This window comes from Heliangelus exortis, chromosome 22 (assembly GCF_036169615.1).
Source record: "Heliangelus exortis chromosome 22, bHelExo1.hap1, whole genome shotgun sequence".
Lineage (NCBI taxonomy): Eukaryota > Metazoa > Chordata > Aves > Apodiformes > Trochilidae > Heliangelus > Heliangelus exortis.
In genome coordinates this window covers 8282147-8308857 of record NC_092443.1, presented here as the reverse complement: position 1 = coordinate 8308857, position 26711 = coordinate 8282147, and the positions used below count along the sequence as shown (strand labels likewise).

General features: G+C 49.8%; 1 protein-coding gene across 5 annotated transcripts in view; it reads left to right on the top strand.

Moving 5' to 3' along the window:
- The window catches only part of NACC2 (NACC family member 2), a 54682-nt gene extending 46198 nt beyond the window's left edge, over positions 1–8484 (top strand). For all 5 annotated transcript variants that reach the window (XM_071766604.1, XM_071766605.1, XM_071766608.1 and 2 more), the window contains 3 exons: positions 987–1092; positions 1351–1448; positions 3035–8484. In XM_071766604.1, coding sequence (XP_071622705.1) covers positions 987–1092; positions 1351–1448; positions 3035–3534 — 704 coding nt within the window. In that variant the 3' untranslated portion in view covers positions 3535–8484. The remainder of the gene's footprint in view (positions 1–986; positions 1093–1350; positions 1449–3034) is intronic.
- Positions 8485–26711: the final 18227 nt, after the last annotated feature.

Sequence of the window (26711 nt, the reverse complement as noted above, 5' to 3'; positions counted from 1 at the left end):
TTCATTTTGTGCCCATTTACATTTTATGTGAGACTTCTTAAAACCATCAAGTGGTGCAGGTTATTTTCACAGTGAGCTGCAAATTGGCTCGCGGCAGCTCTGCTTGATTTACATTTTTCAATCTGGAAAAAAAAAAAAAAAAAAAAAAAAAGCAGATTAATATCTCTAACTGATAGTGGCTGCCTCAGTTAGTTTTTATTTATTAAAGTTACCCTCAGTACTGTCTGGTGTTGGCTCTGATGGCTCAGGGCACAGCAAGCCACCTGAAGGCTTTCCTGGAAAAACCAAGGAGGTTAATTTTGTTTCTTCAGTAGCTGTTTTTATATCTTGAGAACAGAGTTAGTTCTGGATCCAGATATGACCCATTATTTAATTTTAATTAAAAGCAAATACCAAAACCCCCTTTGTACAACAGTACCCTTGCAAAGCAGGCTGACCTGCCCCTTTTAGAAGGAGAATTCTCTGCTCACCAGAAGGGTCAAGAGGTTTTGGGGCTCATGGAAACAGAGCTGTAGTGGGACCCAGAACCTGTCCTGTGCTAGACAGGGCTTTTCCTTTTGGGTGTGTGTTCTAGAATCTTTTGCTTGAGAAAAGGCAAAATGGATTGTGGTTTTCTTCATTCAGAAAGGATAAATAATCTGATCTGTACATGTGAAATCACAGAATAAAGCCTTGGCAAAAAAAATTAAATAAAATTTAAAAGAGCAATTTAATTTGATTTCCATAGACTTCCTCTCTGTACAGATAAAATTGGGAATTATTATTACCTGGGGCTTGCCAAGACCCAAAGGACTGTGATAACAGCCCCTGCTAGGTTTTTCCAGAAATCCATCCATCCCTGCTGGGCTTCAACAGCTGACTGGGATGAAGATGCTGCCTCCCAGGTCACCGGGGTGGTGGCACCAGCCAGCCCAGGAGGAGCAGGTATGGGTGCTGCCAGCCAGCCCAGGCTTTAATTCTGAATTCTCCCTCTCCAACCCCTCCAGGCTCAGGTGTTTACATCACCCGGGGGCAGCTGATGAATTGCCACTTATGTGCTGGTGTCAAACACAAGGTCCTTCTGAGACGTCTCCTGGCCACCTTCTTTGATCGGTACGTGCTCTCCCCTCCCGAGGGACAGAGTTTGTTTTCTGCTGTTTCCATAGATAATTCTGGGCCAGTGCTTCACCCTCTACATGCACTGCAGTGATCTCTGTGCTTTGTCTCAACGATGCTTGCACCTGAGCACCCAGTTCCTTGCAAACCATCATCTGCTGTGGTCCCCTCCGTAAGGACCCCGAGGGGAGAGGCCGAGGCCGTGGGTGTCCCCTGTGTCCCCTCTGTAAGGTTCTCCCTTTGCCTTTCTTGCAGGAACACACTTGCCAACAGCTGTGGAACTGGAATCCGGTCCTCCACGAGTGATCCCAGCAGGAAGCCCCTGGACAGCAGGGTTCTGAATGCAGTCAAATGTAAGGAGAGAGATTTACTGCTGCTCTCTTGGAGGAGCATGGCCAGAGCAAAGCTGAAACCTAAGCAGGGAAGGCCATCTCTGTTGCATAGCATGGGAACTATATGTGGTGAAATTAAATTGCAGGAAAATTGATTTTATTTTATTTTGCATCATTTTGCGGAGGCTGCGTGGAAGATTTATTTATTTTTTTTAAATATATATGTTTGGAAGTATCTTAATGGAAAACAGGTTTGCTGTTTGGCTGTGTTTTCAAGCACTGATTTTGCAGTTAGTTGTTTTATTGGTAGGTAGCCTAAGAAGGAAATCAAACTTTTGGTTTTGGCAACATTCAGAGCTTGATAACACTGAAAGAGGGGTTTGGAAACCCTGATGCTGTTGAGCCCCTTTACCATGGACTTGGTATAGAGTGGGAAGCAAAGCATTCTCTCAGCCTGACTGGATAGTAAATCTTTATGTTATTTATGTTGTCTTAGATGTTATTGCATTGGAAAATGAAACTCTAGGCAATGTTTTACTGTTTTCTTTTTAATTATTTTTAATATTTGGAAGGTAAATCTTTCCTCTCCCGAACTGTGAGAGGACAATACTGAGGTCTGTAGCACCTGGAGGAAAGGGCTAAGGTGGCAGATGGCAAAATCACCAAACTGTGCTGTCAGTGCTTGCCTGTAGCTGGTGTGTGGTGAGGTCCTGAGCAAGCTTCACCCTACAGAGCCCTGGGGCTGGACCTTCAGCCTCAGCCCTTGCTAAGGCTTGCAAAGAGTTTCAGAAGTTGGAATGGCATTGCTGTCCTGTGACAGTGCCTCCAACACACTGCCATGTGTCAGGGTATGAGGTGACTTCTTACTGCCTGAAGGTTGCAGAGGAACACCCTGTGCACACCTTGTAGTTGACAGTTCCTCCCTGTGGTGCTGTTGCTCCATCACATCAGGAGTTTGGTCCCCCCAGGGGAGGAGCAGGGCTGCAGCCCAGGTGCTGCTGGGCTTCCCCAGTGTAGGGACCAGCTGTGCTGGTGGTGGGATGCTGGAGCAGGTACCTTGGTGAGGCTGGAGGTCCATGGGCAGCCCTGGCTGGCCCTGTGGTGCTCAATGTGAGGTGTAGGACAGGTTTTTTGGGCAGTCTCCTCTGCTGGGTCAAGAGCAGCTCTGATGTTTTTTTACAGCTGCACCACTGTGGCTGGAAGAGCCATTACTGGCTCTGCTGTTGAGGAGTTCACCTTGACCTTTTTTGTGTCCATCTCTGCTTTTGGCCCTCCCAGCACGTGGTAGCCAGAGGTACCGTGGGTCCTGTAACCAGGAACATGGATCCTCTGGATCTCCACTGGGTCCCTGGAGAGCGAGCGGTCCTTCTCCAGCCCCCTTCCCTCTTCCACCTGAGATTTTTGTGCTTTCTGGTTTTTTTTCTCTGTTTTGTCTGCCTCAAGCTGAGGGGTCCCTGTCTGTAAGTCTCTCCTGGTGAGAGTTCTGTCCTGTGGGTGAAGCTCCCCCTGAGGTCTCCAGGGGCACCGCCGAGGCTGCGCTGCTGCGGCCGCCGCCTCCCCCGTTGCTTCCCCCTCATCCTCAGCTCTGTCTATCCCTGTCTTTGCAGTGTATTGTCAGAATTTTGCCCCGAGCTTTAAGGAAAGCGAGATGAATGTCATAGCAGCCGACATGTGCACCAACGCCCGCCGCGTCCGCAAGCGCTGGCTGCCCAAGATCAAGTCCATGCTGCCAGAAGGGATGGAGATGTACCGCACGGTCATGGGCTCCACCACAAACAGTGTCCCCCTGGATCCTGAATTCCAACCCAACACTGCTCAGGTCTTTGAGCAGCGAATCTATGCAGAAAGGAGGAGCGATTCGGGAACTATAGTAGCCTTGAGAACTAACACGGTGAACGTGGAGCTGAGCAATGGGTCCAGCCAGTCCTTCGAACACAGCGAGGAGGCTGAAGGGGCAGGCTCGGTGATCCAGGAGGCAGCTGCCACGGATGCTCTGGCATCGGATACCCAAAGCACTCCCCAACCTTTTGAACAAGGTTCGGGCTCCTCCAGCCGGCCCGAAACTCCTGTGAGAAGACAAGATGGTACTTACGGAGGGACTTTATAAAGAGAGCAAACGTTTCGTGACCTATAAGGGATCTGTAATACTAAAGCTGCTTGCATGCGTTACTAATACAAAACAAACAAACAAACAAACAAAAAAAAAATGTGATCAAGCCACTTACCTACTGAACTGCTACTGTTGCCTGAAAAAAATGTGATTTTTATTCTGCTTGTATTTAAAATTTATGAAGGAAATAATCGCATTCGTTATACTGTAAACGACTAGGTCTGTGGCGACCTACTTAAAAAAACAAAAAAATTGGGCTCCTTTTTTGATATTCCTGAGGTTAGTCTATAAGATTGTAGCTTTTTCTTTTTCTTTTTTTTTTTTCCTTTCTCTTTTCTTTTTTCTTTTTCCTTTTAAGAAGGGGAGGAGAAAAGCTAGCCACCACCCCCCCAAACCACCATCCTCCCATCACCACCCCATCCATTACTCAGCTCAGAAGTAAAGCCATCGTTAACCTTGTCCTCTAAAGAAAGTTTTACTGTCACTTAACAGGAAAGCAGAGGTGTGTTAGGGTACAGGTGCTGTGACTGGCAATGTTTGTCTCGAGCAGAAGGGCTCTGGCCAAGTGGGACAGGGTGGGGGGGATCGTTACAGGCTTCTGGAGCCCCTTGCTGTGGGGCAGGGTGCTATGGGGCAGGATGCAGTGGGGCAGGGTGCTGCAGAGCAGGGTGCTATGGGGCAGGGTGCTGCAGGGCAGGGTGCAGTGGTGCCCAGCTGGTGCTGGGGGCTTGGTGCAGTTGTCTTGGGGAGTTTTTTCCAGTTCCCCAAAGCAGGGATGGTTCCACAGGAGCTGAGGCTCACAGGTGTCAGAAGGGCTGCATGGGATGCAGGTGGAAGGCCTGGCTGCTGGAGTGGTTGTTGTCGGGTGTTTTTTTGTTTGTTTTTGTTTTTTTCCCAGCACAGCTGGTTTTGGATTCCCTCTCCCTCCCAGCAACTCCTTTTCCTTGGCTTCTCTTTGCTTGCACCTTCACATCCCCCATTTCTTGGGTGAATGGGCTCACATCACCCCGCTGCACCCCATCCCTGTGGGCAGGCAGATGGGCTGAGACCCAGGGCCACTTCCTGGGGGAAGAATTGTCCCCTCAGCCACCTGCAAAGGGTTTTGTAGCCACATCTGAGCACGGGAAACTCATTGCTCTTGTCCACAGGGCTCGGAGCCAGAGCTTTTGGCATCGGTTCCCAGGGGCATCCTCACGAGAGGCAGAAGGTGCTGACCCCCACCCCTCCACCCCGGGCAGCCAGGCTCTCACTTGGTAATAATTTGGAGTGTATTGGGTGCAGAAAGGTTTAAAAAATAAAACAAAATGAGCTTTGTGCCCTTCTGTGAAGCGGTTTTGCGGAGGAGGAAGCCTTTTGCTCACCCTCCAGACAGGCACTCCTGGGGAAAGTCCAATGTGAATTATTTTGGGGGTGAAGCCTGCAGTCCCCAGGCTGTGCTCTGGCTTTGGTGGCTTTGGGCAGGAGGATGGCAGGGCCAGGCTGGGAGATGCTGGGGCCGGGATGCCCCAAGGGATGTGGCAGTGATGTGAAAGCCAAGTGTGGCTTTTTTCTTTTTCTTTTTTTTTTTTTTTTTTTTTTTTGTTCTTATTTTCACTGTGACTGAACAGCCTGCTGAAGTGGTCTTTACAGCTTGTTCTTGAACAAGCTTGTGACTATGAACAAGTGCAAGGTGCACAGAGTCACTCCTGAAGGCTGCCCTGCCTGGCTTTTCTTTCCTGCCTTGGTTCCTGGATCCAGACATTGCTTTGCTCAGGGTTTTCTTCCTTCTTTGCATTTCCGTTGGGAAAAGGGGAAGGGGCAGAGGATAAGCCCAACTTTTGGCCTTTTGTTTTGTTTTCTGCCATACTTGAAGCAGGTTTTTTTGCATCCTGATAACAAAACTGTCCGGCGCTTTGCCTCTTCCACTGCTCCTTGCCTTGAGAGGAAAAAAAAAAAATCAACAATATTGGGTGGTTTCTGTCTCACATCTTGCTCTGCTCTTGATTTTTTTTGTGTGTGTGTGGCTTGGGTGCACTGAGATTCCCCATCCCGGGTGCCCTGATGGGGGGTGGGGGGCTCGTGGGGCCCCTCCATGCTGCAGGGGAATGGGGTGAGCAGAGCCCAGGGCTCCACTTGCACTTTGCCCCCCTCAGCAAACAAAACTTGGGCTCTCAGCAAAGCCTGGAGCCCCTGCAGCTCACCCTGCAGCACCATGGGAGGGGGACAAACCTGAGCAGGGGGGGGACAGAGAGCTGGGCTTGGGGTGAGCTTTGTCCCCAGGCATTCCTGAGGTGATGGAGAGAGCCTCTTCCTGGGGGTGTCCTGTGTCCCCATCCCCTGGCTGCTGGGGTCCAGCACTGGGGCAGCAGGGGTGGGATGGAGGGGTCTGTTTTGCTTGAGAACCCCCCCCACTCCAGACCTTCCCCATCTCCTCCCCAGAAGTTTGGGTTTGCCAAATGTTTGAGGCAAACTGGGAAGCGGCTCCGGAGATGAAAAGTCCTTTCTGTGTGTGTCTGTGTGCATATAGAGGTAGATAGATATATTTTAAAGATATTGCAAAGGATTCCTCCTCCTTTTTGGCACTTGCTGGGGTTTGGGGAGCAGCAGAACCCCCCCTTGGGGGTTTACAGTTGGCTTTAGGGATTAATTCTGGACCAAACCCACGCCCAAAGCGAGGGCCCGGCCGGCGGGGCCACCGGGGCAGCAGCAGAAGTACTTGAATGGTTTAGGACAGAGAGTCTGAAGAGAGTCAAGTTGCACAGTGAAAATATATATATTTTTATACCTAGCACAACTTCCTGTATATTTTTGGGTTGGTTTTTTTTCTTTCTTTCTTTTTTTTTTTTTTTTTTTTCTTTCTTTTTTTTCTTTTTCTCTGATTTGGGTTTATTTTATTATTATTATTATTATTATTAGGAAGGCAACCTTCTAAAATGTGAAGGGCGTTGGGTTTTGTTTTGTTTTTCCTTATCTGGTAGATGAGGGCAAGCATTTTGCACTAATGTTTCCTGTGTGTGGAGGATTAATGATATGTTTGAAAATGTTATATGGGAATGATTGTATTCTTCTGAAAAAAAAAAAATATATAAAAAGAAAAAAAAGTAACCCCTTTGAAATACTGAATGTAAGGTGAGAACAGAGCAGTCCATCGATTGTATGCGGCTTTCCTGAGTGCCTTAGAATTTTTTGATCATTTTTTCCAAGGAAAACAGATTGAGACGATCAGATCATAACCGACTCCTTCCTCCTCTTTGTTTACGACACTATTTTAAATTATAGAATTTTGGGGCTGCTTTCTAATGTGAATAGGAAACTGCATTCATCTAGGTCTGGTAGTGTAAAATCAAAGCATCAGTATTTATGGTATGTCTGCACCTTTATTCTTATGCTTGACTATTAGCAATATTACATGTATATTCTATATCTAAAGTTATACCAAGCACCTTTAACAAGAATGGAGTGTAAGCATCCAAGTTACCTGCAGCTGCCATATAGTGTAGAGCCAGCCCTGCTCCTCCTCAGCCCAAATTAACACCTCCCTCCCCCCCCAAGCTGCTGCTCTGCCCAGGGGCTGGGGGGGGGGGGCTTCTTCTCCTGGTGGTCCCACCTCTCAGCATCCCTGTCCCCTGGGATGGTGACCTGGCCACCCTGACACTGGTGCAAGCAAGGAGGGGGCTGGGGAGGGGAGGGATGGGGAGAAGATGGGGAGTGGGTCCTTTGGGACACCAGGATGGTTTGGTTCTTCTAAAGTGGGGTTTCACCCTACAAGTGGGACCCCAGGGGGGTGACACGCAGTGGGGTCCCCTCCTTTGGTTGGGCCACCCAACCCCTCACCCACAACTGGAATTGTCCCCAGCTCCCCCGGTGTTGGAGGGCACAGAGCATCCCTGCCCCCCCCTTTAACCCTTCCCCAATCTCCCTTCCCCCTGGGGTTTTGCTCCCATCGCTTGTTTTTCTGGAAAAAAAGAAAAAAAAATACAATAAATCCCCACTGTGGGCTTCAACTGCTGTCCCAAGTGTTCCTGCTGGCTGAACCCCTCAGGCTGGGGGGGAGGGAAGGGAGTGGGGGGTCCCTGGGCTCTCTTCCCCCCACCCTGGGTGGGGGCTGACGAACGCACTCACATTGGAAACCCCTCAGCTCCTCCGGGGAGGTTCTTCCACTGTAAAAGCGTTTTGCACACGAAAATTGTCATTTTTATGTCAAGGTTACAAAATAATAATAATTAAAAAAAAAAAAAATTAATAAAATAAAAAAAAAAGCCAAAACTTGCAATACTATTTTTAGCAGACAAAAAAAAAAAAAAAAAAAAAAATTAAAAAAAAAAGACGTAGTAAATAAATAAATGAGAAAAAAACAAACAACTGAGTTATAAATGTATAAATATTTTTGACTTGAACATTTGGATGGCACTTGATTCAAATAGAACATTAATCCTTTGGACAGAATGTTTGGGAGAAAAAAAAACAAAAAAAAAAAAAAGGACTTAAAGTACAAGGTTGTTTTTAAAGTGTCTTCATAGGGTATTAAGTAGTACTGTAATTCATGACTGTTAAAAATACTTTCTGTGCTGTAAGGAAATCTCACAGTACCACTGAGTTATGTTCCTCAACTGTCTCAGCCACGAACGATGCTAGCTTCTTTTTTTTTTTTTTTTTATGTGCATTATTCACTAGTATTTATGTGCTCTTACTCTGTATAGTTCAGACTGTTATTTTGTAGCCATGGCTGACACAATATATCAGTAACTAAACAACAAACAAACAAAAAAAAATTAAGGCTCTCCCCCCCCCCCCTGCCCCGAGTTGGAACTGTGCTCATAGCTGTTTTCATATGATGAAAAATCCATTTAAAAAAAAAAAAACACAAAAAAAAAAAAAACAAAAAAACAAACCCAATGTGATCATTAATTGTAAAGCGCTTTGTAAAATTCACATTTACAAAAATAATAAAGCAAATTACAATTAAAAGCTTTTCTTTCTTTTCTGGGTCCAGGATGTTGTTGATCAGAAGTGGTTCCCAGATTGCCCTGAGGGATCGGACTCCACATCCAGGTGTGAAACAGACTCTGGCTTTGGCCAACTGAATGGGGTTTTCCCAAAATTTGGGGGTTTTCAGGAGCTTCTCCCCTGGCCTCTCCTCTCCCCTCACCTGGGCTACCCTGGGCACCTTTTGGCTTTTTTTTCCTGAGCACACCACACTCTCCCTCCTGCTCTCACTGTGTTTTTCACAAGTTTTTTTTGGTTTTTCCAACAACTTTTCACCAGTTGACTTTCAGGGAGCAGAGCCCAGGTCAGGGGATGCAGCCTCAGCTGAGCCCCCTTTCCTCACCCTGCTGAGCTCTGGCTGCCTCTTCCCATGGGGAAAACCTCCACCAGGCTCTGGAAATACCAACAGGTAAAATTATTGCCCCTGGGGCAGCTCCAGCAGCTGGGTCCCTGCCCCCCAGCCGGGCTCTTGGATAACCCCCAAAATTAGGGGGTTTTCAGGAGCTTCTCCCCTGGCCTCTCCTCTCCCCTCACCTGGGCTACCCTGGGCACCTTTTGGCTTTTTTTTTCCTGAGCACACCACACTCTCCCTCTTGCTCTCACTGCGTTTTTCACAAGATTTTTTTTGTTTTTCCAACAACTTTTCACCAGTTGACTTTGCAGCCCCCACTGGGGCACTTTGCTGGGGAGCAGAGCCCAGCTCGGGGGATGCAGCCTCAGCTGAGCCACCTTTCCCCACCCTGCTGAGCCCTGGCTGCCTCTTCCCATGGGGAAAACTTCCACCAGGCTCTGGAAATACCAACAGGTAAAATTATTGCCCCTGGGGCAGCTCCAGCAGCCGGGTCCCCCAGCCAGGCTCTCAGATAACCCCCAAAATTCAGGGGTTTTCAGGAGCTTCTCTCTTGGCCTCTCCTCTCCCCTCACCTGGGCTACCTTGAGCACCTTTTGGCTTTTTTTTTCCTGAGCACACCACACTCTCCCTCCTGCTCTCACTGCTTTTTTCACAAGGTTTTTTTGTTTTTTCCAACAACTTTTCACCAGTTGGCTTCACACCCCCCACTGGGGCACTTTGCTGGGGAGCAGAGCCCAGCTCGGGGGATGCAGCCTCAGCTGAGCCATCTTTCCCCAGCCTTCTGCCTCTTCCCATGGGGAAAACCTCCACCAGGCTCTGGAAATACCAACAGGTAAAATTATTGCCCCTGGGGCAGCTCCAGCAGCCGGGTCCCCCAGCCAGGCTCTCGGATAACTTGGTGGCCAGTTGGCAGTGCTCAGTTGTCCCCTTTACCCATCGGGGCAGCCCTGCTGTCAGGGGGTGTCTGCACCCCCCCCAAGCCCCTGTGCTGAGTTTCCCAGGCCTTGGGGGGGTCGTGGAGGTGGGCACAGGGTGAGGATGCTCCTGGGATCCCAGCAGCCAGGGGGGTGAGGAGCCACGTGGACACAGAAGATGCTCCAGTGCTGGGAGATGGGGTTGGTGAGGGGGTTGATGTTGTCTTTGGGGGTGGGGAGTAGGGGAAAAAGGGTTGGAAATCCTCCAGCAAAGCCTACAGGGAGGGGGGTGAAGAGTGCAGAAGATCCTGGGGTGGAGGGGGCTGGGAAGAGGGGAGGCTGTCAGGGTGGTAATTCTGCTCTCTGTAATTTTTGTCTTTTTTTCTCTATTTTTTTTTTCTCCAACTCAATTGGCCATAAAATTGCTGAGAAGCTGCTTTTCCTCTGCTTGGCAAAGAAAAAAAAATAAATAAAAAAATAAAAAAAAAAAAAGGCCCCAAACTACTTGCATTTGGGGTTTCATTTAATCTCATCTTACTGAAAGGAAAAAACACAGAAACTTGGATGCTCATGTACGGCACATACCGCCCCGTTACATAAACCATTTCAAACTGATTTATTCTAAATGAGTTGTTATAATCAGAATTTTCCTTACGAGCAGCTTTCTTGCAAACGTCAGTATTTCAGAAAAAAAAAAAAAAAAAAAAAAAAGGCACAAAGAAAAAAAAAAAAACCCAACACCAAAAACCCATTATACGCCAGCTCCAATATTTCAAACTGATTACTTATAAACACCACTGCTAAAATTAGGTCTTTGGTGTGCAGCATTGTCAGAGCGGGTGCGTTATGATCTGCAGAGAGAATAAAAAGATAAATGAGTTATTTATCCTACAGTGGTGCTGTAGGAATGTGGAGAAAGAGGGGGGAAGGGAGAGGGGTCAGGGCCATGCTGTGTCTCCTCCCAGTGTGGAACCAAGGCAGGGAGGATGGGGAAAGGCTCCTTCTTCACCTTGGTGTTAGGAATTTTATTGCTGTTGTTGCTTTCCTGGCCCAGGGATGGGAGTTTGGTGGTGGAGGAGGCTGAGCTTGTGGGGTGGTGGGTGCAAGCCATGGGTGCACTGATCCCTGGGGCATTAAAAATTGAATATTTTGAGGCTCTGAGCTGGGTGACAGCTGATTTGGGTTGGCCCCTCAACCTGCCCTCGTTTGCTCAGGATCTCTTCTGGAGGGATGGACACCAAAGCACCCACTCAGGATGCCCTGAATTTGGTTCCTCACCTCCATGCCCACGGGGTTTTGGGCTCAGGGTGTTACAGGGCTGTGGGCTGCTTCCCCTGGGATGCAGCCAGGTGGGTGCTGGGCTCAGGGAGACGAGGCCAATGTTGGATTTTATGTTATGATTTTTTCCCAGCTCTGCCAGGCACCAGCTCCTGGTGATGTGCCACCCCAGAGGGAGGAGAGGAGCTGATCACCCACTGTGAGACCACCCAGCTGCAACAACACAGAAAAAGGCCAGGAATTTGTTCCCAGGTACCCAGGGAAGTCCTAAAGCTTGAGCTGTGGATAGGGGAAAGGAGGATGCTCTGGAAAGCAGCTGATCAGCACTGCATCCAGGAGGGCCAGGAAGCCACATGGCACCTGGCAGGGGTGCCCAGTATGGCCAGAGGAGTGGCACTGGGCATGGAAGAAGGGTTTGGTTGTTGCAGAAGGTGGTGGCTGTTGCAGAAGGTGGTGGCTGTTGCAGAGGGTGGTGGTTGTTGCAGAAGATGGTTGTTGCAGAAGGTGTTGGCTGTTGCAGAAGGTGTTGGCTGTTGCAGAAGGCAGTGGTTGCAGAAGGTGTTGGTTGTTGCAGAAGGTGGTGGCTGTTGCAGAAGGGCTTGGTTGTTGCAGAAGGTGGTGGTTGCTGCAGAAGGGGTTGGCTGTTGCAGAAGGTGGTGGTTGTTGCAGAAGGGCTTGGTTGTTGCAGAAGGTGGTGGCTGTTGCAGAAGGTGTTGGCTGTTGCAGAAGGTGTTGGTTGTTGCAGAAGGTGGTGGTTGCTGCAGGTGGTGGTTGTTGCAGAAGGGGTTGGCTTTGGTCCTTGCCTTTGCAGCTGGGGGATGCTGGTGGGCAGCCAGCAGATTCTGGGAGCTGTGCTGACCCATCACCCCACTGCTCCATCAGGACCATCCCTGCTCCCAGCCCCGTGGGGAGGAAAGAGGAGAGCACCAGAGCTGTTCCTGGCAGGAACCAGAACACGGCAGAGCCGGACCCATCCCGGATCCCACATGGGGATGGCAGAGGAGTCCCCCACCCGTGGGTGCTGAGGTGTCATTGTCCCCTCTCCAATCTCACACAAGGTGTGAGGTTGATGCTGTAGGGACCCCTCGGGCAGGAGCCATAAACCCAACACCACCCAGCAGCCCTTTTCCTGCTCTGCAGCTCTGGCACCCAGCAGGTTGCTCACTGCAGAGCTGTGCTCATCAGGGAGAGGGCAATAAGGTTCGGGTGAGCTTGGACCCAATAATCTTGAAGGTTTTTTCCCAGCCTGAGCAATTCCATGATTTTCTGACTCTCTGCGTCCTGCAGGGCACAAAAACACAACCAGAGGGTGAGGGGCAGGAGCTGCAGCATCCCCAGTGCTCCCCACCCTGCCCCTGGGATGCTTGGGTGGGCAACTGGGGTTGTGAGAGCAACATCAATCCCCCCCCAGCAAGCAGGGCTGCAGGCAGGAGCTCTGGGGTGCTGCTGGGGGGAGCTTAAAGTGATCATAAAAATAGTAATGGTTGGGGTTGAGGAAGGGATGGGGGTTGGCAAGGATGGGAGGCAGTGAACTTGTGGGGCTGGCAGCTCTTGCCCACCTCTCATCCCCCTGGGGCTCTGGGAGAGGAGTTAGAGGTGTCTACTTCAGTGCAAGGACAAAAAGAATTAAAAATAATATTAGGGGAAAAAAAAAAAAATAAATAAAAGGAAGAAATGCCGAGCCACCTACCAAGAGGAGAGATAAGCCCAGGAGGGAATGTAACCTCACTCACTGGGCCACACCAGAAGTTACAACACATAAATTATTGCCCCTAAAAGCTTCTGTAATTTTGCTTCTATTTGATTCGCCATAAAGCACCACAATGCCCTCTGCATCCAGCCTTGTGATTAGACATTTGTACCAAGACACAGCTCATGCTTAAAATAACATTACTGGAATAGAGAGGGACAAGAGAATTCATTTGAATGGAAACCAATTTGATTAGAAAAGTAAATTGCCCAGAGTATATGAGCAGCGTATTGCAGTTCTGAATAATAATAATAATAATAATAATAATAATAATAATAATAAATGTGTCAGCAAGGGGTCTGCAATGTTTTTTTGGAGCAGGGTGGCTGGGGCAGTGACTGAGCTATGGCAGCAGGTGATGGGCAGAGCTCTGAGCAGCTGAAGGGGCCAGGCAGGGGTTGGGGATGCTGGAGGTGCCTTCAGGGACCTGGTTTCATGTGCCCAGGGTCTGAAATGGCCACTGACTGAGCCACCATCCCCTCCAGCCACTGCCTGGGAGTCACCCTCCCATTTAGTTGTCACTTGGGACAGATATTCCAGGAGGAGGGCAATGTCCCTCCCTCTGTGCCCATATCCACTGCCAACAAAGGTGCCAAGGAGGTGGCCAAGGTGGCAAGGAGCTGGGGAGGGTGGTGGCCATCAGGGCCACCATGAGTCCCTTAAAGGAGCGTTGTCCCCTGGCACAAGGAGGTGGCTGAGCCAAGCACTTTGCTGAGCTGTGGTGTTTTATAAATAATCAATTGGTATTTAATTCCCATGTGATAACTGTCTTATTAAATCTGAATTTAATGTGTATTTGGGAAACCCTAATTTAAAGTGTTACTGCATGCACCATCTGCTGTGCTCTCTAAATACAAATGCAATAACATAATTCAGAATTACATCATAAAAGTAAGTTATAAGAGATTAAAATGCACAACTCTGTTCTTCAGTCAAGGCAGCTTTTATGCTTTTTCTCCTGACTCAGACACAAATCACAGCTGAACCATCCCTCCCCTGATGAGGTGACTTTCTGCAGGGATTTTTGTTCCACTGGTGAGCAGGAGTGCACGGGTGGCTTTTGGGGAAGGAAATGCTTTAATCTGGTCTGGTGGGAGGTGTCCTGCCCACACAGGGGGGTTGGAACTCGATGAGCTTTAAGGTCCCTTCCCACCCAAACCATTCTGTGTTCACACTGCTCTGAGCATCCCCTCCCACCCCCTTCCCACCCTGGTGACCCCCCCTGGGCTGACTTTTGTTGAAAAATACCTCATCCAGTATAACCCCACCTTGAGTGCATCAATGATATTTTTTTTATAGTGGCAGTAAATCTGATATCTTTGGGGGAAAAAAAAATTCCTATTTTTTCTCTATGTTGAATGAAACATGAGATTCCTTAATAGAGAGGGAAATTAAAATCTAGTTTTATTGCAGTTCCTGTAACTGGTATCTAAGCTATTAATAATCAATCCATTCTTGCTTAAAAGCTAACATTTATCACACCAGCTAAGATGAGCTGACGGGCACTGGGGGGAAAGTACAATTGACTGCAATTACACTTTGAAAAATGTTATCTGTGCCACTGACCACTGGGGATGAATGAGGAGATTTCATTTGTTTCCTTAAGCTTCAGGTTCTTTTTCCCAATTTTTTCTTTTCTTTTCTCTTTTTTTTTTTTTTTTTTTTTTTTTTTTTCTTGTTGTCAGGTTGTTGTGTTTTTTTCCCCACTTATAGGTTGCCTCAATGCTGAGCTGCTCAGGGGCAGGACTGGAGTGTCCCAAAGTTCTGGGGATCCTCCCAGTGCCACCTCTCTGCTCCTGTCCTCCCTGAGTACATCACATCCACCCGGGGACATCACACCAAGGGACATGGTGTTGAGGGTGAGCACTGATTTCTGCAGCCAGGGGTGGGTGCCCACCCCATAGAGCACCCATGGGTGCCTCTGGAGGCTGAATGGCCCAGCTGGCTGGTGGCCACTCTCCCAGGGGGTCCCTTCCTCTGATTTAGGACCAAATGCCACCAGAGAGAGGGGCTGCAAGCATCCTGATCCAGCACAAGCACCACAGATGGGAGAGGGACTCTGGACCAGCCCCCAGACCACTGTGAGCACAACCCCAGACAACAGGTTATTGGGTTTATTCCTGTATTTTTCCAAAGGGGAGGCAGAGGCTGGTGAAGGAATTGATTTGCTTGATTTACTGGTATTAATGCAGTAGCTGACCATAGATCTCCCCCAGCAATATTATGCTGCCCGTGGTAAGTCTCCAGACTCCAAACTTTTTCAAATGAGTTTTTGCAATTTAAAATTAATAATTGTTCTGTCTAGAACAAGGATAATTAAATGTCTGTTCATCCTCATTATTGTCAGCCTTGTGATTTGTTGTTTTCTCCGTAATAAAATTAACTGGTTTAACTAATGGATGCCAAAACTTGATAATTAAAGCTGAGCAAATAATTTGCAATAACTAATTTACCCACTGGGTTTGGCTGGGTGTGTGGCAGACCCGGGGCTGCCAGTGAGGGGCTGGGAGCCAGTGGGGATGCTCAGCCCTGCACGGGGCACCCTGGGCAACCTCCCTTTTCTTACACTTATTTTAAAAATGAAATTTCTTTTCTCCATTTTTTTTTTTTTTTTTTTTTTTTCTTTCTAAGGAAAGAAGTCCAATTGCAGGTTTCTCTTCACACCCAGAGCATGAGGATGATTGTTGATCAGAGCTCTGCAGGCTCATCCATCAGGCCCAGGGGACGTGGGAGCTGCCCTGCGGTAAATCCTGGTGCAGGAGGTTAGAAAATGGGGACCCCGGGGAGGGGAGGGGGGGTGGAGAGAAATGAAAATAAATAATTCGGACAGACACAACCTCCTAACAAGAACAGACCTGGAAATGATGGTTATTAGCAAGGTTCCATTCCAGCAGCAGTTAAAGAAGCTTTGGAAGGTGTCGCAATTAATTTGTAAGTTCCTGTTACACATTAAAAAGCAAAGGGCCATTAACGAGGTGGTGACATTAAATTTAATGTACTTGGCCAACGGGACGGTGTCTCCCGGGTGGATTCTGAGGGACAATCAGGGCTCAGTGCTGCCTTCTCCTCCCCGGGGGCCGTGGTGCCAGCACCAGGGGGTGAGCGCGGCGATGCCAGGGGCTGTGCTGGGTCTGGGGGACACGGGCAGGGAGCCAAGTGGGGGTCCCAGCTCCACAGCAGAGCCAACGAGGCTCAGATGAATCCAAGGAGAGTATGAAATGTCTCATACCTATAACTTTAAATTAAAAAAGCAATGCACTCTTTATTGGTTCTCGCGAGTGTCTCCGGAGCGGCAGGCTCATAAAGATCATATTACAGTACAAGCCATTATGCAAAGAGTTTACTATATATACATTTCTAAATGCTTCAGCAAACAGCAGCCTACTTATGAGCAGAGAAGGATAACTGGTTCGTTTGGGGTAACAAATGATCCTTGATTTGATTTTAAATGCAATGACAGCAAAATTTATTTCTTATTTAATCACTTGCCAGAGCTGTTGAGGACGGGGTGGTATTAAACTGCACAATGCAGCATATGACTACTGAATCAGTCGAAATAGGCATAAGAATATATTATGTTTATAGGATAGAAAAAGATTGTACAGCAATGCGTATAACTAGAATGGGTATTTTTGTCATTTATACAGTAGCTTATATCATTATTTCTTCCCGCTTCCAATTTTTCAGTAATAAAAATACAGGGGATGTGATTCTCTTTGCATTACAGATAAACCATCTTGATTCTTTATTAAATATTTTTATTAATCTGAAGTACTACAAAGCATTTGAGCAGATAAATCAGGCTCCGAATAGTCATTTCCTCTCTGCTATGGCTCTATAAAGTGGATTCATTTATGAGTGTGCAATACCAGAAAAGAAGGTTTCCATATTCATTAATACGCTCCAGTATGGTCCTATTTTATATCCCAACTCCCTTTGCAGATAGACCAGCACAAAACAGGGCTCAATAACCCTCTTGATGAGCCCTGATGGGTTTGGGGCCTGGTTTTATCAAGAATCACCCACCAACCCCAGTGGGGAGAAGACCTGGGCTGTCCCCAGCCCCCCCCCTTCACTGGGGGGCCACCAGCACTTTTGGGGTGATTTGGGGATCAGCCCCAGTGTTGTGCCCTCCTTGCCCTCCCCCACTGCCCCAGCTGCAGTCCCTGTAGGATGTGGGAACCCCATTATTTGCCTGATGAGGGATTTGTCAGGAATCACCCACCAACCCCAGTGGGGAGAAGACCTGGGCTGTCCCTAGCCCCCCCCTTCCTGCCCTGGTTGGCACTGGGGGGACACCAGGACTTTTGGGGTGATTTGAGGATGGATCCAGCCCCAGCATTGTGCCCTCCTTGCCCTCCCCCATTGCCCCAGCTGCAATCCCTGTAGGATGTGGGGACCCCATTATTTGGCTGGTGAGGTATTTGGGGGGCAGGGAGGTGCCTGGTGCCACGGGGCTCCATCAGAGGTTGTTCCACTCCCAGAGGCAGCCCTGGCCTCTCACCACCCCTTTATCCCCATCACCCCGCCTCTTCCCACCCCACGGAAAGCAGCTCTTTGGGGTCAGCACCCCACTTTTGGCCAAGCCCCCTCATCCTGGGGGAGGTCGCAGCCACAGCTTTCAGCTGACAGCTCACTCAGGCACCGGGGGAGGCACCGAGGAATTCAACCCATTTAAACCCCAGCCAGGTGTGCAAACAAGTTGATCCTATTGTCACAGCTCAGCCTGACTCAGGAGGCTCCGGAAAGGTTACGGCAGCAGCGCCGACGTTCCAGGCTCCTGAGGAGAGGTGACATTTAACTCCTGGGTTTGCCGGGCTTGGGAGGGCTCACGGGGACCCCGCGTTCACCCCGCAATTCCCGACCCCCCAATTCCCAGCCCCGTGCTGGGGTCAGCCTCATCATCCTTGTCCCTTCCGACGCTGCTGGCACCCCCCGGGGATGTGGCTTCATTCTCCCGATTTTACCGCAGCAGCTGCCTCCCGGTTTTCCTGCTGCTTGGAAGCAGGGATTGCTGCGCTCCACGAAGGGCAGGATCCATCCCTGCGGGGCTGCTGCCTGCCCCGCACCCCGGGATCCCGGCACCCCAAAACGTTCCTCCTGCTCCGGCTGGCCTGGGGCAGCGGGGCTGTGATGGCAGGGTGGGGATTTTGCTGGGTTTCTCCCCAAAATGCTGCTTTTCCCTGTGTTTGAGCATCCCTGCTCCAGGGCCCCCTGGGTGGGGGGTGGGCATGGGCAGAGGAGCAGAGCTGTCACCTCTCTCCATGCCCACCGGGGGCTTCTCCTCACTGGGGCTGCACATCACCCTGTCACCTTCTGCAAACGTGTCAAAGATGTCCCAGGATGTGAATTTTTTTTCTCCTCCAGGCTTAGTGGCAGCATAAAAGCACCTGGTGGTGGCTGTCAGCAGCTGCAGAGCCCCATGTCACCATCCTGCCCCTGAGAACACAGCACTGGGGACTGGGAGAGGTGGAGGAGAGATGGGTCAGCTCTCCTTTTCTGCAAATTAGAGGGAAATTCTGGTGCTGGGGCTGGGGCTGGTGTGTTGGCCATGGCTGAGGTCACCAGCAGTGCAGCAAAAGCCATGGCAGTGCCTTGGCCATGGGAAACTCTTCTCCATCCCAGCACCTCCCTCCACACTCTTGACCATGCATGCCCAGAGCCCTCTGAGGGCCCACAACTACTCACTCCCACTCTGAGGATGGTGAAAGCTGCTTTTGAGGTAAATCTGACCCAAAAACTCTCCCAGCACCTGCCAGGGATGGAGTCTGGGCACCTTGGGAAGGTCCTGAGTTCCATCCCTCCACTCCACAGCAGGTTGTGACTGATGGGTTCCAGGTCTTGTTTCCAGGACAGGCTGATGCTGCTAAGCATCCTCCTAGGAAAAGCAGGAGCTGGAAGAGTTTTGCACCTTCACAAAACAGTGTTGGAGAAGGAAATGAGCAGCCAGGAACTGTAATTGAGATGGATGAAAGGGTGGCTGGCTTTCCCCAAAGCCTTTCAGGCAACATACTTGAGAAGAATATGAAGTGCTGCTGCTCTCTGAAGATCGCCACACTGAGGCTAAATTATTAATGACTAGAAATGATTTCATATTTAATCTAAAGACTATTAATTACACTGCAGAAGAGCAACACGCCATCCTGAGAGCCCCTCTCACCAACTGAATAATTTAGTGATGCCCCATATTTTACTCCAATGTCAAGGCAGGTGGTGCCACACCTCCTGTGGCTTTCGGGGACAATATTGATGTTCTCAGGGGGACACGGTGCTGAGGACCAACCCCCAACTTCTGAGCACCCCTGGCCTGAGGAAGGGCACTGGGTGAAGAACCTCGGGGTTCTGGTGGGCCTGGGGACACAGCTGTCCCACAGCCTGGCCATGCTCACAGCTTCCCAGCAGTGCTGGCTGTGGGAAGAGAGGTGTTTATTTGTCCAGGATTATTTGCTGATCAGAGTTACGGTGATCCAAGATGATCATTAAAAAGTGAAATGGGCTGTTTAATAATAATGCTGGGAGCACGCAGTGTGCCTCGCATTATGAGAATGTTTAAGCACAAGCCCAATTAAGTCCCTCACATCCCTACAGAATTATTCCAGTTGTGCAAACTATTAGGCAAACTCCAGGCTCCTTGTCCTCGCCGTGCCAGAGCCTGGAACTCTGCTAGAGACCCATTTCTATCCTGAAGTGAAATTAAAATCCTATTGTGCCGGTGCTGCTAATATTTCCTGCTCTTGTTTCCAACAATTAAATTGTGACATTCTGCCAGAACATACAAGGGAATGAGCAAATGCTCTCGATCAGCTGGGAAGAGGAGGGAAACCCTCCAGGCTGCCTCCTGCCAGCCTGACACAGCGGTGATGGTCGCAGGTAAAAAGAATGTGATGGATGAGGCTGTGACCCCTGAGCCAAACTAACAGAGATTTGGAACCAGGTCCAGAGAAGGTAAAGGCTGAGCTGTAGCCAGCCCATCATCTCCTCTGGTTTCAATCTATGCTCTGAAATCCCCCAAAGAAGCAGAGTGAGCTTGGAACACCAAGTGTGCAGTTCACAGGTGAACAGGGAGTTGCTTTTTAAGCTTTTAACAAAGCTGTGGGTACAAGGAGGCTCATCCTTCCCTTCAGTAATCTGATTATAAACCAACCTCTTCATCCCATAAACACAACAGCCTGAGGGAGCCTTCTCTGAGCTCTCCCAGGCCCGGGACACTCTCGAGGTTGCTCCTCATGGCACAGAGACCTTGAATCAACAGCAGATCTTTGGTAAGTGACTTCCAGCACGCTGAATTAACACTAATGAAACATTACTAATCCATGGAGCTATTAAAGATGATTATAAACCATGTCTAGATAATTCCATTAGATGTAAACCCTTGTCCAAGTCTGAGGCTGAGATTGGAGCCAGCCACACCAAGGCTCCACCAGGAATTCAGGAGCCACAGGGGCCACTCTGAACCTTGTGCCTCAACAGGAAAGTGTTCCTTACACTTCTGTGTCTCTGGTCTGTCCGTGAATCATTCCAACTCAAGTCAATTTTCCTTTGTAAATTTCTTCCATGCAGTAATTAAGAATGTGAACCTGGTCATCAAACTTACTGAACCTTGGTAAACCACCGTTCGGGTTTTTTAAACTACGTTGCCTTTACTGAGCTCTCTCAAATTATTACTTTTAGCTCCATAAAACATATTGTCTCTTTTCTCTTTCGAAGGAGGTGCATTCCTCTCTTTTGTGACAGAAGCAGGACTTCAAACCTGAAGTTGGAAGGTTTTTATTCTCCTTTTAGGAAAGAAATTTGTGAGCTGGATCCACACGCTACCAAAAAAGATGAAGATAAAGGACTTGAAGGATGATTTCCACCCCTGCCACCCCCAGCTGATTCTTCTGCCCTTCCCACACAGGTACTGGCACATTTTTTAGATACCTCCCTGCTTCCTAATTCTCTTTTCTCCCTTGTCACTGCTTCCCCCTCATGGGGAGGACATGATGCTGGGGAACCCCTGAAGTGACCCCCCCATAGGGGTGTCCCTGGGATGGCTGGGATTGTCCCCACATGGAGCTCACTGTGTCCCTGTCAGGCTGCTCAGGGTCCCCATGGTGGGACAATAGGAACCAGGAACCAGTATCTGGAGAGCTGTGGGTCCCACAAAGCTGGTGAGAGCAAGTTACCTGGGTGGGGGAGGGGGAGGAAAAGGAGAAAATAAAAGGCTGTTTAAGAGAGAAATGACTATTTGGTCATGGCTTAGAAGTTGGTACTTAGAAATTCCATGAATTTTAAAATAAAGACATTGTGAGATTGGAACTTTCTTTTGAATACTCACAAACTGCACTGCCTAATACTTTCCCTGGCCATTAAGGAGCTGTGCTGGGGAGCTGAGCACACTAAGTGCTGCACTGATAGAGCAGTTACACACAGAAATAGAATTGTGTTTGGAGAGGCTGCAAAGCCATGTATAGAGCCCATACATAAACAAGGCCATTACCAGCCAGGGTAAGCGGTGATAGAATTTCATGAATATCCCCACAAAAAGCTTTGTATATTTATAACAACCTACAGAGTCGTTTGGAGCACAGTCAGGTGCCTGGCAGAGTGATTCTGGAGTTAAATTGTACAAGAGATCTGTGTCTCTCTGCACTGGGGGATCCAGGCAAAGCTGGATGGGGCAGAGATGTCCTGGGAGTCCTGGGAGTCCTGAACCAGGGCTGGCAATTCCAGTCTGACCACTATTAGCCACAAGTTTTTTCCAGTTTCCAACTTCAAATATTCTTTTTAGATACTCTTTTAGAGCATCTTAGATTCTTTTTATGCTGCTCTGTTTGCAGGGAAGGGGAAGCAGAAGGATGCTGCTTGTCCAGCTGGGTTGGGTAGAGGAGAAGTGCTTGCTCCTCCTCCTCCCACCTATCTGGGGACAGAATTTTCCACATCTCAGGGAAAGAGAATGAAATTGAAAAGATCCATCAGCTTGGAAGCATCAGGACAGGGCTCCAGTGGGGCTTCAGAGCTGCAGGCAGAGGGCTGAGGGTCTGGGTGTGAGCACAGGAAGGGGAACAGAGCTGAGACCCTGTACTGGGGCTGATGGGCACAGATTGGTGCTTCCCTCAGCTGCTTTCCTGCTGATCTCACAGCACTCCTGGGCCAGGCTGTCAGACACAGGAGGTTCCAGAGGAAGGAATGGGAGCCAGCAGTGTGCCCAGGTAGCCAAGAAGGCCAATGGCATCCTGGGCTGGCTCAGGAACAGCGTGGCCAGCAGGTCCAGGGAAGGGATTCTGCCCCTGTGCTCAGCCCTGGGGAGGCCACAGCTTGAGTCCTGTGTCCAGTTCTGGGCCCCTCAGCTCAGGAAGGAGATTGAGGTGCTGGAGCAGGTCCAGAGAAGAGCAAGGAGGCTGGGAAGGGATCCAGCACAAGTCCTGTGAGGAAGGGCTGAGGGAGCTGGGGGTGTTGAGGCTGGAGAAGAGGAGGCTCAGGGGAGACCTCATCACTCTCTCCAACTCCCTGAAAGGAGGTTGGAGCCAGGGGGGGGTTGGGCTCTTTTCCCAGGCAACTCTCAGCAAGACAAGAGGGCACAAGAGGTCTCAAGTTGTGCCAGGGGAGGTTTAGGTTGGACATTAGAAAGAATTTCTTTCTGGAGAGGGTGCTCAGCCATTGGAATGGGCTGCCCAGGGAAGGGGTGGATTCTCCAGCCCTGGAGATATTTCAAAAGAGCCTGGATGTGGCACTCAGTGCCATGGGCTGGGAACCACGGGGGGAGTGGAGCAAGGGTTGGACTTGATGAGCTCTGAGGTCCCTTCCAACCCAGCCAGTTCTAGGATTCTATGATTCTATGAGCCAGCACCCTGAAAAACCTCTGCGAGAAATCCATGCACTCAGCCTCTGCAGCTCCAAAGCAGGAGATCAACCTCTTGAGCTTATTTATTGCTTTAACTTAAATAAATAGGTACTGTAAACTTATGAAAACTTCGCTCTGCAACTCGAGCAAAACCTGAGCCCAAGTGATAGGTAGGCAGCTCGAGCAGGAGCCGTAATAAAATGCTAATTGCAATTCATAAATTATGTGGGGATGCCTGGGACGATTGAAGCTCCTGGATGAAGTGTAGTGTTCAATTTATCCTGTGCATGTTGCCTCCAGTGCTGCCAGCCTCCTTCTTGTCCCCCTGTGTTGTTTTGTCATCTCTGTACTATCACCAATTCATCACAAAGGCAACTGAACTCTCCGATGTCCACCCACCGGGTGACTTTGTCTTTGCTGCTCTGTGACTTCTAAATTAAATTGTCAAAACACATTACTGAGAGAAATATCGCGAAGGGAAAGTTCTCTACCCTCTTATCCCATCTTAAGAGAGAATCAGTTTGGTTTGAAGAGAACATGTCTGCTTCATTATCCCTCCTGCTATCATATTTCTTCACTCAGCAGCAGCAGCAGAGAGTCGATACACAAGTCTTGGATGACATGATGGAGCATCCCTCAGGAGTTGTCTCAATAAATTCAGAGATTGCCCTGGAAAAGCTGAGGGGGGGGGGGGGAGGTGGTGCAATTTTCCCTCTCTTTTATTCCTCCCACTCTCAGACAATTTAAAAGAGATTATGGTTTTGCTGGTGTGGCTTTCCCTGAGCTGGATGTCCCTGCTCCTGCTTTGTCTGGAACGAGCTCCTTGGAGCCCCTGCGAGAGCAGAAATCCATCCAGGAGGAGCTCAGCCAGCACCCTGTGAGTGCCAAGGAGCTCTCAGAATTCCTCTGGGGGTCACAGACAACTTGCAGACATCTGAGCAATCCCCAAATGGCTCCAATTTGCACCAAAAGAGATTCCGGGCAGCAGTGCTCCCACAGCCCTCCTTTTTGATTTAATAATTTAATATTGATGTGACACTGCTGCCCAAGTCCTGCCTGCTGTGACACGAGGAGCTGGGCCCCTGGCTGGCTCTCCATAACCCAGGAGGTTCCTGCTGCTGGATGCAATCACAGAAAATAATTCACCCAGAGACATAAAACAAAAGGAGCCATTTCTCAGGAAAAGGAGCTGCTGCTTTTCCCCCTTCTCTCGTTCACATGTTGGTCTCTGGGCATAATGGATCAGTCATAAAAAGCAAGTAACACGTTGTGCACTCGTTCTTTTGGCTTTGGACAACATTAACATAATGCACACATATTGTTTATTTATTCTGCTATAGTGCAAGTAAAGGAGGTAGTGCTCAACGTCCAAATGGGGTATTTTTAAATGCTCACATTTCCTCAGCCGTTTTGATGCATTAGCCATCAGTAGTCAAATTGCCTCGTATTTGCAATTTTATGGGTACATTTTATCAAGCACACAGGAGCTACATTCAAAGCATGAAAATAAAGTATTCCACTTGTGTTAGGCAGGCACTGTTTCGATCCGAGATACGGCCAGAAAGCAGAAAAATCTTTTTTTTTTCTTCCTTCCCCCTCTGCCTCAGGGTTAGGTTCATCTCCAAATATTATTTCTGCTCCCAGCAGTGCCAGCTGAGAGCCCCTTTATGGATGTGGAGCATCCACCCACCTGCCCCCCAAAGCAAGAGCTCACAACTGTATCCAGCCTGCTCTGAAACCACCCCAGAGTTCTTCACCAGGGTGAAATATCCGTTACCCAAAGGTTATTTCTGCTCTCCCCCTCAGCAAGAGGCTGCCAGGGTCACTGCCTGTTGCCTTCCTGACTTCCAGCTCCCCCTCTCAAGCAGGAAAAGCACCAGGGAACAAAGAACCCCAGTGAGCAGAAGAGGATCGTGGCTCTCCCTCGGCAAGGCACCCAGCACCACCCCAGTGCCTGAGCCCACAGCTCCAGGACCAGGCTCCTGGAAAAGGGAATATCATCCAAGGTGATTCCATAAAGGAGCTGCTGCTGCTGGCAGGGAATTTGCTGAAGGGGATTTTGCTCCCTCTCGTGGGCTCTGGGAGATGGTGTCTGAGGCCAGCACACCAGCAGTGGATGCAGAAAGGGATGGGATTCCTTCACATCTTTGAAAACAGGGAAGAAAATCTCCCGGGAGCTGCTGGCACAGGGATGTGAGCGTGGAGACCCCGAGACCCCCTCCTGGGTCAGGGTGCCAGCAGTACCCACTGCTTTTGCAACCCAAACCCAAACCTGCTTTCGGATGGGGTTGAGTTTTGGCTCTCTGGAGCTCTCAGCTCCTTCTCACACAACATTTTATTGCCTTTGCTGTCTCTGGGTCTGCTAATTCTGTCTGGATTTATGTTCTTCCAGAGAGCTCGAGCTGCAGAGTGAGTGTGCAACAGGAATATTACAGCACTCACTCTCCGAGATGAAATGATGAAACATTCCTCCCGTTTTCTACACAAGTACAGCTCCATTTCCTACCTACAGACCCCCCAGCAGCTACAGCTGCAGTGTCCTTTTGTCACTTCCAACTCCCTTTAACAGCGTATTTAAACCCAAACCCCACTCCCCAGCCTGCCAGGCTGGCAGCAAGGATCCAGGCAGGGCAAAAAATCCCAGAGCAGATTGAGTTGTTTACAACAAGAGTTTTACCATCCATAGGTCTTAAATCCCACCCGTCCCCTGGGAAATGGATCACTGTATCCCACTGTATCCCACTGTATCCCACTGTATCCATGGTCGTGTGGAGAGGATGGGAAGGGAACAGCAATCATGGCCAGGCCAGGCTTGGACAGACAGACAGGAGGGGACACATGGAAGCTGAAATTTGGATTGCCAGGAAGCTGAAGAGGAGCCAGCAGTGTGCCCAGGTGGCCAAGAAGGCCAATGGCATCCTGGGCTGGCTCAGGAACAGCGTGGCCAGCAGGTCCAGGGAAGGGATTCTGCCCCTGTGCTCAGCCCTGGGGAGGCCACAGCTTGAGTCCTGTGTCCAGTTCTGGGCCCCTCAGCTCAGGAAGGAGACTGAGGTGCTGGAGCAGGTCCAGAGAAGAGCAAGGAGGCTGGGAAGGGATCCAGCACAAGTCCTGTGAGGAAGGGCTGAGGGAGCTGGGGGTGTTGAGGCTGGAGAAGAGGAGGCTCAGGGGAGACCTCATCACTCTCTCCAACTCCCTGAAAGGAGGTTGGAGCCAGGGGGGGGTTGGGCTCTTTTCCCAGGCAACTCTCAGCAAGACAAGAGGGCACAAGAGGTCTCAAGTTGTGCCAGGGGAGGTTTAGGTTGGACATTAGAAAGAATTTCTTTCTGGAGAGGGTGCTCAGGCATTGGAATGGGCTGCCCAGGGAAGGGGTGGATTCTCCATCCCTGGAGATATTTCAAAAGAGCCTGGATGTGGCACTCAGTGCCATGGGCTGGGAACCACGGGGGGAGTGGATCAAGGGTTGGACTTGATGAGCTCTGAGGTCCCTTCCAACCCAGCCAGTTCTAGGATTCTCTGGATAGGAGGGGACAGACAGGGGTGGACAGACGGACAGGTCTGCACAGACAGGGTGCAGCACTCATTCTCTGCTGGGCTCTCAGCGGCCCCGGCTCCACCCCGAGGGCTCCTTCCCCCCTGTCCCCGGGAGCCGTCCCCGGTGTCCCCTGCCCGGCAGCTGGGACGCGGCTCTCGGGCCCCCCCTAACGGCGGCCGGGAGAAGGCCGCGGTCCCGCCGGCCGGCCCGGAGCCCCGGCGCAGGGCAAGCTCCCCCCGATCCCCCCGGGTGGGTGTCCCGGTGCAGCCCGAACCCCGGGCCGGTCACTGCAGCCGGGCTGGGCCGGCGGGAGGCACCCGAGCGCCGGGGACTACATCTCCCAGCGTGCACCGGGAAGAGAGGACTACAGTACCCACAGTGCTTCGGGGCGGAGGGAGAGCCTGCCATTCCCGCCATGCACTGGGAAAACAGTGTTTAAAAATTCGTTTTATTTTTTGTTCATACGAGACGTTAATTAAACAGATCCCTTAATTAAACCTCTCTTGCGTACCCCGGCTCAGGGGATCCCAGAGCCGCCCGGGACTGTCTCAGCCTCTACT